At 34.0% G+C, this 16,940-nt stretch overlaps 1 protein-coding gene across 2 annotated transcripts in view; it reads left to right on the top strand.

Moving 5' to 3' along the window:
• The window catches only part of Tmem63 (transmembrane protein 63), a 154,100-nt gene that overhangs the window by 80,981 nt on the left and 56,179 nt on the right, over positions 1-16,940 (top strand). For both annotated transcript variants that reach the window (XM_089238706.1, XM_089238707.1), the window contains exons 11-13: positions 2,707-2,824; positions 7,935-8,068; positions 12,139-12,264. In XM_089238706.1, the coding sequence (XP_089094832.1) occupies positions 2,707-2,824; positions 7,935-8,068; positions 12,139-12,264 (378 nt within the window). The remainder of the gene's footprint in view (positions 1-2,706; positions 2,825-7,934; positions 8,069-12,138; positions 12,265-16,940) is intronic.

Genomic DNA, 16,940 nt, shown 5'->3' with positions numbered 1-16,940 from the left:
TGTTATCACACTGTTATTACATTTCACTTCTTTGCAAAATAGTCAACTTTTTTTCAAACGATGGAAAAATACTCCTTGATTTTATTCTGGCTTGAATGAAGCCTTCACGACTCTTGGTTGTTGATACAGCCACAGATGCTTCAGTTACGAGTTGTACCCACCGTTCAACTGCTTGTGTGTGACACAGAAAATTCGGTATAGATGGAAAAGCAGGTTCAGGTAATTTTTGTGAATCCATTTCCTGATTTTTTATAATAGGTGGTTCAGTCACTCGCTCTTGATCACACGCAATTAGTTCCAAATAGTGCTTAGCAGAAAAGTTTATTTTCGGAACATAGAATGTACGGATTTCTGCTTCTGATGATCCTTCATTTCTAATTTTCAGAATTCTCTTGATTCCCAGTTCTTTGCCCGTTCTATTTCCACAAGATATCTCTGATCTGCACTTAAATCACTGTTGTCACTGTCCATTATCAGAAGGTTATTGGAGATTGGTTTATATTTCACAATAGGTAATCTTTCACAATTTTTCAAACTTTTTCTGATATCACCTTGAAGCCCGTGTGGACTGATGGAACATCCGTCTAGATGCTTCGAAAGATGCCTTAGAGGTAACTCATTAAAGTGAAAAAGACAAATAAGCCATTGCAAGGGATGGCCTATTTCTTTCTCTATTAATCTGATAACACCATTTTTATAACCAGTATTGGTAACAGTTCCGTCGCATCCGATCGCCATCAATACTTTTGTATCAAAATCTTACTTCAAGAAGTCTAGGATTGATATTTTATATCCCTTGCTCTACTGCTTCTTGGAGTTGTATGACCGAGATAAATTGACCCAGGTTCCTGCAATATATGGTTATGTGTTCTTCAGATATGGTTCTTCTATGGAAAGAATCACCTTCTTTGACATTAGCTAAGGTTTTGTCTTTTCGACCATCAAAATATATTCCTTGCAAATTTGTTCTAGGAATTTTATCTTGCAAAAGAACTCTCTGTGATGCCCTTTCACGCCTTATTTTCATCTGGTCTATTGTCATATTTGGCTTCTCTTTCGTCAATAACCCAACATCTTCCAACACAGCATTCGCAATAATTGCAGCTGATCGATCAGACACACCAGTTCTATCACAAGCAAGAGGAACATTTGGTAATTTAGTTATCTGTGAGAATGATGGTAGAACTTCAAAAGCAAATGAAGTACTTGCTTCGGCACCAATTGATGAACCAGCTTAGTACTGGTAGATGAAAATGCTAACTTTGACGGTAAACTGTGTTTTGGCTCACATAGATTACTTTCCTCAGAATCATTGGATATAGATGAGTTTTCAGTGGTTGATGAACTAGTTTCCGCCATTTCTTTTTGAGATGACTTGAAGTGGGATACCATTTTCGTTTTCCTTTGTTCATTGTTTTTAAATTTCTTTGTTGTTGGGACATCTACTCGACCAATGGCCATCTTGTGTGTACTTCTTTGATATTGCAAGAAATCTCGCTCTAAATTTGGGACCTTTCTCAACTTGTCACACATAAAGTCCTCAAAATCACATTTGCATGCTGTAATGTCGAACAATTTCCGTGCTTTGCGCTGAAAAGATTTCAAGTTCAACTTGGAAGTTTGAGAATTTGAGAATCTTTCCTTGCTTTCATATTTTTCTGAAGATTCTTGTATTTACAGTGAAAGTCTTTGAAAATTTTGCATATCCGTTGGTGAGAAACCGTAGGAATTGAAGCAGTTTTCCAAATATTTTCTATCTTTGGCAAGATAATATCAAGAATGTCTACAATAGCTGGATCTTTTCTTGATTGTTGTGCCTTCATATTGCATTGAGTCATTAAATGACAAAGCATAACATTGCCATAGGTGGGCAAGACCCGAGAATCCAACTCTTTAGGATTTCCAACAATAAAAGCTTCTGGTTGTCATTTTGACTGCTATACACCCTCTCAGTTAAGTGGTAAGATTGCAAAAGAATACTGAAAACAAAGGGAAAACATCGAGGTCACTGAACAAATCACGTGTTCAGGGGAATAGGAAAGCCTCCTCCGCAGTGTCATGTTACAGAATTTTACACGTGCGTAAAACTGTTTGAATTTTGGGGGAAAAAATTAGGAATGACATTTCTTCACATAAAGGCATATTTTAAATTCTATTACAATGGCAATTTCGAAAAAAAAAAAAAATTCGTTCCCCCCTAATGCACATGCCCACACAACACAGTAGCATTATGACCTGAATTTTTGCACAATCATCATCAGAATTAGTCTTTTTAACCTGATTAGTTTATACCTGCCTCGAAATCACTTTCCGTGTGCACATCGTTACTTCTCTTCCAGAAAGGTTTTGAGTCATTTAATGTGAAATGAGTGATTAAGCCAAAAAAATAATGTATTTTTCTTTTTTTTAAATGTATGCTTAGATATTTTCATTGTACAGGTTTTTTTTGGCGCGAAACTCTTAGCATGAAACTGGACATTCTAGGAGATTATCTTTTCCATCTGCATAAGTATGAGCCTCAGAAATGAGCTGAGGTGTCACATAGGTAAACACCTACAAAAACCAGACTGAGTAGTGTAAAGTAAAAAGGTTTTTTCACTATTTTATAATTTTTTTAAATTCTGATTATAATGATCATTAATCCTCATATATGCCCATTTTTTCATCTGTAATGTTGAATAAATAATAAATTTATTATTTTCACAGAGAAACTGCAACTCAGGCACGTATATATTGTGAAAATTTTTCAAAAGAGACTGGTGGAAATCTTCTTATGAGACCCTACAGATGTGGTAGAATATGTATTTGTTCTGGATGTCGTCAGGTAATTTTTCTCCCACTGTACTTTGATCACATATTTTGGTGTTTGCTTTAAAAATATATATTATATGTTGTTCTGTGAAGATTAGCTTAAAGTAAAAATATTTTCTAAGTTTTTTGTTACAAAAACAAGTTAACATTATTATACTTAGACATAATATCTGTTGCTATTTTTTATGCAGATAAAATTGGTTTTACCCCCACTTATCCTGTTTTTTCTTTAACTCTTCATTTTTTGAATTCAAAAAGATCAGCATATATTGCAGTTAGAAACTATGATTTTTTTTTTTTTTTTGTTGGCCTCAGGAGAGACAAGGCAAATGCTTTCTAATTGGTTTTTCAGCATAGGGTGTCCATATAAAAAGTTAATTTTTTTAATTTTAATAATTATACAATCGCTAACAATATGAATGACTTATCTGAGGTCCACGTTATTTTTGATACTTTTTCTAATTGCAAGTATGCCTCTAGTATCAGCGGTTTGCCAGTAATTTGGGATGTGTGCTGCTAGCTATGCACCCTGTATATTGCTTTATTAAATTTCCTTTTGAAGGAAAATATACAAATACAAAGGCCACAACACACACAGGCAAATTGCCTAATGAGGTGATTGAAAAAATTATACCCATAAAAAATATGGATGTCAAGTATAACCAGAATACCCAATATAAAAGCATATATCACCAAAAAAAATTAATAATATATAATACACTGCTCATCAAAAAGATTAAGGGTGCCTTATCTAAGTATGAATAGCATCTCAATTTATCCCGCTATGTATATCATGCATCTTTTTAAACTTATCAATTGTGTTAGAATGAATGAAAATGCTTAAGTGAATCAAAATTCTCAGAGGCATACTACTGCTTTAAATATGAAAACTTCGAAACTGGAAAATTTCATAATCTGGAATTACCTAGGTTTCTAGGAGTCTGGATTGGAGAGGTTCTACAACAGGGTGTCTACCATCACAGAAAAGTCAAAGTCACGGAAGTCCCAAAAAAGTCACAAAATTTGAGTGAAGGTCAGATTTTTTTGATTCTCCAGAGATCTCCCCCCCCCCCCCCCTAAAATCTAGGCTTTGGAGGAGTTGTGGCATTCAATATTTTTTCTTCTCTCTCAGGTTTGTTTTCCATTTTTTTTTTGCCCTGAAGGGATGGATAGGTGAGTAGCAACAGAAAGGAACAATGTCAATGTCCTACATAGAGGCAGACATTATATGGGTGGGGTAAAAAATCTATTGAGCATGGATGAACAAAAAAGAAATTTCTTTCTTTGCTTTGCGGGACCTTTCAACATCTGTAATATTCCTTTCAGCAGTGTTCTCAGGATCGTGTGGTGATTCCTAGGGAAAGGGTTGACTGGCAGGACAGTTAAGAGTCCTCTTGGGAACAATATTGGTTTTCCGTAGAAAGCACGTGACCTCTCCCCCCACACACACAACATGGAGCAGGGCTGTTGAATCTTTGGCGGATCCGCAAGCCAGAGTTTCCACGGGGTGGAGGGGGCTCTGTAGTGAATTTATAGCATGAAAAAACAAACAACAATGGTGATTGTCTGGGGTTTCAGGGCTGCAGCTCCATCCTTGTGGGGCCAGGTAAAAAGCATGCATCGATCTTTACCGAAATCGTACAGTATACGCATGTGTCAGAGCGAGAGAGTTCGAGAGAAGGCAAACATCAGACTCACTTGCCATTAATTGTGTTGCGACGCAATATTTAGACCAAATTTAAAGGAATGCCAGTGTTTCTAAAAGTGGGCATCATGGCGAGCTGAAAATATTGATTTCTGTGCCTATTTATGCTTTGAAATGGTTATTTTTATGGGAAAATATCTGTGCCAAACTTTTTTGGGGAGCTGTGAATGAACCAGGAATTACGCAAGGCAGGCATCTGACAAAAACGAACCATTGGAATATGGTGACAAGCTTGAGATCTTAGACAGACAACAAAGCATGATGATAAAGCAAATAAAAAGCGTCTAATATCAGACTGTGAAAAATTTGAATAGGAAAAGGAACATGTGAAATCCATGTCTTTCGGAAGGGCCCTGGTTTGTCTAGTCTGGGCCGTCATGATTTATTTCCTCTTACTGGAGTAGGGGGGAAAGAACATCACGAAGGCCCCAGTCTAGTGCAGTGTTTCTCAGCCGCCAGGCCCTGACATTGGTTAAACTAAGTTGTGAGTGGTTTATTATTTTATTTTTACCCATTAATTGTGTGTATGGCCTTTTCTTCCAATCAAGAAAAAGAAATCAGCCATGCCACAGGATTCCAAAGTTTGAGAACCACATCCTGCAATAGGGTCCTTAAGCTGAGATCTTCATCCATGAAATATCTGGGGGGGCCCTGTAGTGAATTGATAGTGTGAAAAAAAAAATTGAGAATTATTCAGGTCCCCGGGCGGGAACTCTGTCAGCCCCCTATTATGCTTACCTGTGCGGGTGAATGGAGCATTGACTTAGAATTGGAAAATCAGCCAGAATATGTTTGTACTGTTACACGATAGTTTCGGCTCTCGTATATAAGAAATGTTTTTTTAATTGTTTTTCATTTTACCTGATCTGATGTGTTTTGTATGCGCGCTTGTTTTGTAATGGGCTCTTATGCGTGCACATTCTATTTAGATGAGATTTTCTAATGTGCATCCCTGTCTGTCAATGCGTGCTGATTTTGACAGTCGGCGCCAATCTAACAAACTGCTTGATCGCTTACATCTTGTTCCGGTCAATGTTGTTCAGCTATTTTGCACTGTTTTGAGCCCACTATTGCTATGCATCGCAGCTCTTCACAGTACAACTCGGCTGTTGTGCATACGGATTATTATCTATCAATAGTGTGTTCAGTAGTTTTGCATTCTCAGGATGCGTTTTCAACTTGCGCTGGCACGCCGTGGAGCTTGTTATGGAAAATTTCATCGTAGGTACAGAAGGAACTCCGATATGACAAAAATGGGGGGAGTCTAGGGTTTCCAGATGTCCGTATATACTACCCACAAGGGCGTATGCTGGGATGGATTGCATTGGATATTCATGATCTACTGAGGGCTTAGGCGACCTCACAAAGTTGGTTGAAGGCATGGGTGGGGATAGATAGAGAGAGAGGGGGGGCGATATAGGAACAATCCCCCCCCCCCCATTAAAAAACATTATTGGCATAGGCAGAAGAGCAGGAAGTAGATATTTGTCCTTCCCTCCCGCATATGCTTTTGTGGGGGTTGCTTGTGGCTTGAGCCCTTAGAGTCCAGTTCCTATGGGGTGTTGTATTTAAAGCTTCAAATATTTAAAAGTTTTTAAAAATTTAAAATTTTTTTATTGTGGTTGGAGGGGTTGTTCCCCCCCCCCCATTGTGTTGAAGCTCAACATTCAGCACTGAGAGGCTTCATGCCAATGTTGGCATGTCTATATGTGTTTATATGCATTGACATCATCATGCTCTGTGGAAAGTTTCGAAGGATTAAAATAATTGATTTCTTATCAAGTGTTTTAATTTTGTAAATTCACTCACACGTTCCCCCTTTCATTAAGACCCCCTATTTTATTAGCCTAAACCCCCCTTCTAGGTGGTCGCTACTCACAGTTTGAAACCACTGATATAAGAAAACAGTCCAGCATGGTTCATTTCGTTGAATGAGAAAGATCACCAAAAAAGCCTGAAAAGTCACATAATTTTGCTTCTGGTATTTGGTAGACACCTTGTACTATAATTGGTTCAAAATATCAGAATATACTTGATGTAATGAGGGGCTACTGTAATATACCATATTTCCCAAAGCAGAATGTGCCAAAATCTGTGACTTATATCACAGAACAATTTGGAAGAATTTTAAGAAAAAGTGCAAAAACACACTATTACATGTATAGGGATTTTTACCACAGAACATTTCAAGTCAGCTGAGGGCTTGTCACAGAACTCTGCTAAACATTCAGCTTTGAGCCCATATTTCTTGAAATGATTGTCACATGGGCGTATACAACCATAGTGAACAAGTAAAATATTCAACTGTATTTGTGAGCTTCATGTAACCCCTGCATTGGTATATCTGCTGCATTTTATAAAGCACAAAATTCAATTTTTGCTCAAATACTGTTTACTTACATTCTAGAAACAAATATTTGTTTAAAAACTTATGGTAAACACTCAACCAATTTCGAACAGCTAAAAAAAAATTGATTTTAATTATGTAGTACAATGATGTTCATAATCAATATCTTCGGAGTATATTTTGAATAAAATTTTTGATTGAAAAATGAAGATACGAGGCTGTAAGCTTTCAAAATTATGTTTTTGAAATGTAAGTGCCTCAGCGAATAGGTCAAGAAATGCATTGATTATAATATTTTGTTTGAGTGAAAGAGAGCAGTGAGTTTTTGAGAATCAGACTTTTTTGTGAGCATGTTTATACATGAAGGAATTCAAAAGTTCTTTGGAACTTGCATATAATTCTTTACCTTGAATTGTTTTAAATATAATCATACTCATCATCAAAATAATTCCATTGGATAATGATATTCATTTGCCAATGCTCCTACAGCTTCTGGAAGCCATCTTTTGCAACCAACCCTGACTGCTATTATCTTGTATGATGATATAAAATGACAGCCCTGCATATTTTTTTAATCAGTGGAAATGAGTAAAACCTTTGTATGAATAGCAGTGAGTAACATCATTGTCAGAAGGACCATTATCTAAATGTTTTATATAATTTACTGAAGTTTATTCATTTTAAACAATGTGAGATGTGGTGAAGTGGATAATGGTATTTATTTTTTATGATACCTTGTTTCCATTGATTAAAAGCAGACTTGTGTCATCAGATGAAATAAAAGCAGCATCACAAGTGGTTGCAAAAGATGCTTCTAGAGCCTGTATGAGCACTGGCAAATGTGTATCGCTACCTAAAGGAAATATTTTATAGATAGTTATTTATTAGTATTTGGAACTACTAAAGGTATATAAAATTCTGTGCCAAATCCTCGAATTATTGAATCCTACTATGTGCATTGAAATTGACTTCACTTGATCATTTTGTAAGTGTAATGCTGCTGAACTATAAGTTCAATAATGTCTGCAGTCAAATCTAATATTGAGTTCATTTTCACATATTTGTAAATAGATTGATGCTTTGGAATACTATACGCAAAAAGAGTTTGTTTATTCAGAGGCAGTTGATAGAGAAAGGTCTGTTTCATTGATGAAGCCCCTTGGAATTGCTTTTGTTACATTTCAGAATGAAGCTATGGCTGAAATGTAAGTTTCTCTTACTTTTAGATTAGAAAACTTTTAATACTGTTACACTTCATTCTGCCATTTTTGTTAAAAGTTTGTATGCCATAATATCAGAATTTGTTATGGGTGGTGGAAAATTCTTGATCAAGATATAGTTTTTTTTATCTTAAATACTATAAATTCTTGTGTATAACCCACAAGCTATTCAGAAAAAAAGTATTTTTTAAAGCTCCGCGGGCAATATATTTTCATATACAATTATATTATTATATACAATGTTATTTTTTTACTTCAAAACGACAAAAAAATGCAATCCAATAATGTATTCGATTGTTACTCATCCTTTGTAACCTTACCACAAAAATGAGTTTGGGAGAAATGATGTGTCTTACTATTAATCCATTAGATTTCAACCTATCTACCTTCACTTCTTTGCAAAAGAATTGAGGGAGAAAATGGTAAAAACCCACAAATGTGGGCTGTATAGTAATTAAGGCTACATACTGAATTTTTTTTACTTCAATGGTTATTTTCTCTCCTGATGGCTAAAAAAAGGAAATTATGAGTGGTTCTTTTTTTTTTCTCAAATGCCACAAATCTCTTTATTTTGCAGCAAAAGTTGTAATTTTTTTTTATTAAGCACACAAAAGGGCAAATCAAAAATGTAATGAAAAATTTAGCTTTCCATTATGAGTTTTTTTTAAATTGTGCTTGCAGGGCATGTATACAGGGTATCCATTCTTATCATTCTCCAATGGCTATTTCCTGAACCGTTGGTTTTAGAGACAAGTTTCAATTAGAAAAAATTGTTTCAAATGATGTTGCTCATCATCTTATGTCGTTCAAATAAAAAAAAATTAATAAAAAAGTTACAAAATTTAAATTTTCTATGGCCCCTGTCCTCTAATTTCCATTTAAAAAATTGCTGCCTGGTCTCTCTTGAGGCCAACAAAAAAAGTCCATGTTTCCAAGTGATATATTCACTGACATATTTGAATTGAAATATCAGAGAAAAAAGCGGAAGTAACAACATAAATGAGGGAAAGTCCATTAGTTCATGCTGTTCTTTACCTTTTGTTCTCTCTCAAATTTTGAGTTCAAATATCTCTGCAAATATATAGCACTTAGAAACATGGAAATTTTTTTGTTGGCCTCAAAAGACACAGCAATAATTTTTCAACTGGAAGTTGGAGGACGGGAGTGACCGTATAAAAATTTAAATTTTGTAATTTTTTTATTAATAATTTTTTCATTCGAAACATTTTTTCCGATTGCAAGTTGTCTCTATAACCAATGGTTCTAGAAATAGCCATTGACCAACAATAAGAGGAGACACCCTGTATATGTATGTATGTATGAGTTTAAAAACAGAGTTGGTAAAAAAGTTTTTTTTGTTTTAAAATAGTATTATCATTAAAAAATAATAAAATTTCTAAAAAATCATTCAAACTTCTAATAATTAATTCAAATAAAATGTTTATTTATGTAATTAACACTTCCCATATTTAATTAATCAATAAATATTTCTTATATTTCAACAAAAACCAACTTTTGCAATGTTTTGCTTAACTCAGTGGATTACTTCATGTTTGAACATTTTTTTTTTAATGTTATTATTAATCATATAATATAAAGATGTTTTCTCCAGTTACCTTCAGTATGCTTAATTAGGAAGCTATTTTGCAAAAACTATAATAAAAATTAGGTGAATATAATGTATTTAATGAAGCATAAATAATGCAGATTAATTAGCGATCATTTACTATACAGGGTAAATATAACTAAGGTTCTGATTTCAAAACACTGTAAAAAAAGAATGATTGTCAGAATGACTTGAAAATTGAAATGAATATCCCTGAAAAAATGGAATTTTATTTGGTAAAGGGGGAAAAAATACTTAAAAATGTAAAATTAATGACATCATCCAACACTTGGGAAATTTGCTTGCAGAATGGAAACAATAGCCAGTCATGGCAAAGTGATAACTAATTTATAGCATTGCACGATTTCATAATTCATGGAAACATCACAAAAAATGAAGTAATTGAGCAAATAACTACAACTTACTCATGAAATGTTAAATATGTTGTCCACTGTGTTCTGGCTATGAGGTGAAAGCACAAAAATTCTTGTTCAACAACAGATCAGAGTATGCCATGGTCATAATGTGGATGCGCTTGCAATTCACCTTTATCAAACCAAACGTGCCCGGATGTTAATATTCCTGAGGAACTTCTAATACATAGGGGATGCGCTGGAGATTGTAATTCACCAAATGGCATCACAACATTTTGAGGTGCCCCCACCCCAACAGTCAGAAGTTGCAAGGGTTAAGATGCATCCTGTTATTGTCAAAATAGGTCTTCAGCAGCTGCTTTGCTGGTATTGCAATGTGCATCTTGATGGAAGTTGTTTTATTCACACACTGATGCTGTGGAAGTGTTGAAATGATGTGGTTGCACAAAATAGATTATATTGCTGGCCAAGTACAGCATCATGTACGTGCACATTTTGCACTACTTGCACTTTTTTCTTTTGCCAAAGAAATTTCCATTGCTTCAGGAGTATCCATGCAAATCTTAAAGTCATTCTGACCAGTAGTTGTATATATTGTATAGTTTTGGAATCAAAACTTTAATTATAATCACTTTGTATATAGCTGATTATTTTTTATAAATTTGTTACTACTATACAGTAGAACCTTGATTAACTGGGCTGAATGGTGAAAGTATAAAAAAACAACTATTGAATATTAAGACTGGGAGATATATAGTAGGAAATGTGCTACTTCTTATGGGAAAAAAAATTAAAATGTCTGTGAGGTAATGTAACTAACAGTACACTAGTCTCTGTCCTTTAAGGACAGCTGGTGTATTTATTGGATTATACGAAAACCTGCCCCTAGCATGATGGTGTCACTACTGTTGCTGCTTATTTGTGAAGGGAAAAAGAAACCCTGTGAGATAATACACCTCTACATTTAGATGTATGATGCAATCCTTATTCATGAATTTGCTTAAGCTATACAGCATCAGAATGTAGCCAAAGGTTAGAAAATGTGGTAAGAATGAGAAATTTTGGCTTCTGTATATTACTTTAAATAACTAAGATATTTCATATGAAAAAAATATACATATTTAGGCCACATTTGTGAGACTTTTTGAAAAAAAATCACTTATACCATCTTATGCCATTTAAAGATATACCATCAAAATGTATCCCGAGAATATAAAATGTGGTAAAAATGCAAAATTTTGGCTAATAAACCAATATGATACTTTTTAAGGAAAAAAATTATATTTAGGCCACTTTTATTTGATATTTTGAAAAAAAAACCACTTGGTTAAAACCACCAAACAACCCTGGTTGCCACTCTGTATATTCTATTTCATTGTGTTGTTTTAGCTGCATTGCCAAGTCTGATAACTCTTATTTGTAAAGGCAAAATATTTATGAAACTAGATTATTAGATTAAGAGGTTGAATAAAAACCCACTTCCCGGCTTTACCCCTTCCAGGCTAAATTTATTCTGGGTTTGAGAGTTAAAAAACAATTTTTTTGCCGTTATTTTTATAATTAGGTAAGTTAGAAGGAAAAAATAACAGAATTGGTATGCAACTTTTTCTTAAAATTTTTTTGGGAAAAAAGGTTTTGAGTTTCTTTTGGCCCGAAAAGCTAGCAAGGAAAGACTTTGTGAAAAACAGCTTAAGCAGTATAAAATTTCTCTGTTAGAGCTGCACTTTGGATTAGGCGAATCCAAACTGAGCTCAGGCAAAGCCAGATAGATGATTATCCACTTTAGTTTCCTCAATATATGTTATGAGGGGACTTTGAATACATTATACTTTATTGCATTATTTTTTATATTTAAAGAAAAATGATGCTCTTGAAACTTGTAATAACTATTTACACGTCTTTTTTTTTTCCTTCTGATCTTACACAAAAGATGTAATGGTTTTTTCCCTTTTTTTTTTGCTGCTCTTAAAGCAAAAGATCACTTCAAAATGCTAAAATATTAAGTTTCTTGTAGCATATTCATTAATGATCACAAGAAATTGAATGAATTAAAAGTGATAAAAAAATATTTTCAGGGTTTATAAGGATCACCAAAAAAGCTTGAAATGTTTTGCAAACCCACTTTCATCTAGTCTGACTAGAGAGCTGAAACCTTATCTATGGGAAATATGCTTTGCTCCTTCACCTGGAGATATTTATTGGTATGTATAAATTTGACCCATGTAATTAATGCATGTTGTGACAGCACTGCAGAAATTAATTTTTTACTTAATCTTCATGTACCAGAAGATCATGTACCAAATTAAATGATATTCTAGTTGTACAGTTTAGTATTTTGATCGCTAGATATATTTCAATTTTATGCACAATAAAAGTATCTCAGTGATTATCTAGATAATTTATTAATAGAAATCATCACTACATATATGATGTAATAAACTTTTTTAAGCACTTATCTGTTGTAAAAAGAGTACAGCAGATGGTTTATATCAAAGCACATATATGAGCAGAAGAAATTTTGGAATGTCAAATCATTCCAAAGTTTTTCCTTCAGTGTAGTGTTTATGCTATGCTTTATTCAAATTGTATAATTTATAAGAAAAACCATATATATTTTTTGTTCAAAATAATTCTGTAGAGTAGAAAATTATTTTATAATCATATTAAATGTTTATTCTTTGTATAACATAGTCACTTAAAAAATTACATGCAATTAATGTGTGCATTTCCAATGGGAATTTTTATATTGAAAAGAAATATTTGAGGTTTTTGTCAAAGGTTTTTGACAGAAGGTTTTAAATTGCCATGTGTCAAAAACCTGCCAACCCTGTGCACAACATATAGTAAATGTAAGATGAACTTTAGTTGATATATGTGGCCAATTCGCAATATGATATCCTGATTTAAGACTTAATTTAGAAATATGTATCAAAAATTTCTTTTACAAAAATTGCAAAAGAATTACATTTTTATGAAAACGGCAGGGAATGTAGACTAGGATGAAAAAAAACCACAAACTTGCCATGTATAACAAGGCGTATGCTATTTGTATTAAAATTTGAAAAATGGCATACACATTATTTATAGTTAAAATAGTGGTAAAAGGTTGGCCATCCCTGTTATAGGTTGTTTTCTACGCAAATTGTAGTAATATGCTGATTTTTTTTTTTCCGCCAAATTGTGACCTAACTGCTCATGCTTCATAGTTGATTATTTGAACATAGTCAGCACACTCATATGACATTGGCCTAACCTTTTTATGATCACAGATGAAGTATCTCCACTGGCATCCAATTGCTAGTGGAGTGAACTCTTTCCAGCTTTCTGTTTCTTTTACCTCTTTTCTCCTTATTGTGAAGCTTTATTGTCACCCTATGAAACAAAGTTGTTTTTTTCCCCTCCCTTTTCTTTCTATACTCCTGTGTTTAGTGATTTTTTCCCACATGTAATGCATCTTTCTACTATATATAAGTGAAAGAAAAAGAGAAGATGTAGCAGAGGACAAAAGAGAAATCTACTGTAAGCCTACTTATTTACTTTACTGGTTTTGCCCCTTCTGTTTTTTTTTTTTCTTCTATTTCTTTTTTCTTCCTTTTTGAACAAGCCTACCAGATTTATGGGCAGTACTTCTAATAGAGATCATCCATTGTTGCAAAAAGCCTGTACGTGAAGGGGCTAGAAGAACATGCTTTGCTGGTGAAACTCTTCTATTCAACATGGTGATCACACATTAAAAACTATGTTACAAGTTTCTGTCTTAACACTAGAAGGACACCAGTCATTTTGATCGTTTCCAATCTTCTCTCTCGATTTTCATGATGAACCAGATCGTTTAGATTGTTGAAATTTCACAACTTTTCCTAAAAATGCTCAAGTATTACACTGTCTAAGTATCATAAAAAAAATTTAAAATCAGATATTTTCAGTTATACCTAGAAGTACCATCAGTGGTCAATTTGACCGCCAACGTTATAGGCACTTTCATAGCCATGCGTTGCAAATATTTCGCCATGGTGTCAAATTTCTACCAATATAGATATGCTTACTTCAGCTAATTGAAAGCATCTTTAATGATGGACTAATTACAATATAAAAATACTAATATAGCCAAAAATGTAGTGATGCAAATCATTCAATCTTATCTGAAAGCTAGTAGAAATTCAAACGCGTGATTGTTTTTCTCCATCAGTATTTGCTGAAATACTAAAGCAGAATAGTACTACCTTGGTAGGTGTAATAATAAAAGATTGAAAAGAAATTTTGGTAAAATTCATCGGGATCCTTTTATATGAAACGCATTTGATGTGTTTATACATAAAGACGTTATATTTTAAGGTTTCTGAGTAAAAAGGAAAATATTCTATTATGTTCAATGCATTTAAATATGAAAATATATTTTTTCAGTGAGAAAAAATTTCTGAAAACAGTTTTATAATGAAACAAAGTATATATTGTTGATGAGATAGCTCGAAAGCATTCTGTGTGCATATCATTCATTTGCCAGTATGTGTATTACACAACATTCAACGTAGCCTCAAGAAATGCTTGGTCAATTTGTAGAAAAAATTAGACAATCAAAAAAAGAAATTAGTCAAAAATAGATTGAAAGTCGGGACACCCCCCCCCCCCATCTTCATCTTCCTTGCTCATTTCCGCAGCCAATCAAAGTTATTAAGTTGTCAATGTCTGTTTCAGGCTCCATAACAATTTACCCATTCTCTACTACTACTTTAATTAGTGGCCATATTTGCACAATTTTTATGTACTTGGTTATATATATATATAGATATCCTTAAGAAGTTTTAATTTTCTCAGTGGCATTCATGATATAGCTTGCCTCCTTAAGAGCCTCTTATTCTAGCAGTGACAAGGTGATTTAGGTATAAGGTCATTTTTAGATAGTTCAAACTTTTCTTGAAAAAATTGTGCTATAACAAATCCATTTTTTATTATAATTTTGTATAAAAAAAACAAATTCGGGCTTAAGTAGACCATAAGTAAGGGTAACTTTTCTCACATCAAATATTCCTATCTTAAAACACTGTAAAACATGCTTTGGAGCAATGAAACCCACAGGTGTTGAGAAAAAAGTACTCTCACATATCGGTATATATAAACACTTTATTTATTCTTAGTTTAGACTGGCACTTTTTTGTCAAAAAAGGAAATGTTAACAAATCAATAAAGAAAAAAGACTAAACAACATCAGTCTTATTAGAAGTCTTACATAGGTAAGGTACCAAGTATAATCTTTGTATCAGTCTCTTATAAGTTCAAAAACAACTTTCAATTTATGGCTATACAATATTTACTGAGAAAAGTCCCCTTTTCGATAATTTTGAAGGTTTGATCACTTGTGATATCAGACCACTTGTGGAAAAATATTTCTTTTTCTGTTGGCCACTTCCAAGCTTTATTTGTAAGCTCCATGAAATCCACAATAGCACCAATTTCTGATACCCTCGTTACCAGTCCTGGGAAGTGTTTTCCTTCCCAAGCAAAACTAATACAAAATTTATTCTTCCAAAGTGTCCTGTAGAGATTAGGTTACCACAGTTTTTGGTAGAGTTGATTGATGACTCACTTTCCTCAACAGACTTGTCAGTTTTACCACTAGAAGTTCCCTGTATTGACTCAAGCATTTTCCGTGGCTACTTTGGCCCACTTTCTTTTGGGGAAAAAGTAATCCGTGCTTTTTGAGTGGCCAGTACTATTTTTTTATCTATGCATATAACCAAATAAACCTTAGTTCAACAAAAACCTGTGATATCACCTGTGATATCTGACCTCAATCAGGATGATATTGGTTTTGAAATTTGGTACTTACCTAAACTAAAATATGCACTGTATTCCCCCTTGCGCAAACAAAAGTTTGACCAACAAAATTCGTGTATTTAACAGGGTTATGAAAACAGCACTGCTGCAACCTAACAGCGAATATTATAACTCTATTGGATTTACCTAACTAGTGCTGCAGCCTGGCAGAATCGCCAGTTAGCATGCAAACATGAAGCAATTAGCTTGTAGCACACATAGTTCAGTAATTTTTTTTTTCATTTCCAGAAAAAGTAATATCCAGAGGACTAAAATATCCCATGTTTATGGTAACAAAAAATAATTTTTACAAAGGGAGAAAAATGTACTCCTTCCCTAGCATTGGTGATGTGTAAATTATTTCTCTAAAATGAAAATCATGTGAAAAGAGAGTATATGGTTTGACGAGAAAAAAATAAAACTATTGTGGATTAGTGGTACATATAGTTGATAGCGAAGGGTAAATTTAGTGCACTCATCTTTCTTCCTTTTATTTTGAATATTTATTTGCTGGTACTTCATTGCCTGAATTTGTTGCCAAAAACCCATAAGTAAAAGGGTTTGAGAAACTTCAAAAATTCTCCATCCATACATTCAGATGCTACTAAAGTTTGTTTTATGATTGGTAGTTAAAGCTGCAAACAGCTCAGGATATGGAAACTTATTAGCCAATTATACACTGAAGAGCCAAAAAAACTGGTACACCTGCCTAATATCGTATAGGGCCTCCGCGAGCACGCAGAAGTGCCGCAACACGACGTGGCATGGACTCGACTAATGTCTGAAGTAGTGCTGGAGGTAATTGACACCATGAATCCTGCAGGGCTGTCCATAAATCCGTAGGAGTAAGAGGGGGTGGAGATCTCTTCTGAACAGTACGTTGCAAGGCATCCCAGATATGTTCAATAATGTTCATGTCTGGGGATTTTGGTGGCCAGCAGAAGTGTCTAAAGTCAGAAGAGAGTTCCTGGAGCCACTTTGTAGCAATTCTGAACGTGTGGGGTGTCGCATTGTCCTGCTGAAATTGCCCAAGTCCGTCGGAATGCACAATGGACATGAATGG

This window comes from Pholcus phalangioides, unplaced genomic scaffold (assembly GCF_987345545.1).
Source record: "Pholcus phalangioides strain wild (caught in Gottingen) unplaced genomic scaffold, Ppha-v1.0 ptg000011l_1, whole genome shotgun sequence".
In the NCBI taxonomy this organism is placed as follows: Eukaryota; Metazoa; Arthropoda; class Arachnida; order Araneae; family Pholcidae; genus Pholcus; species Pholcus phalangioides.
Note: the sequence above shows the minus strand (reverse complement) of the source record. Positions and strands in the feature narration are given on the sequence as shown.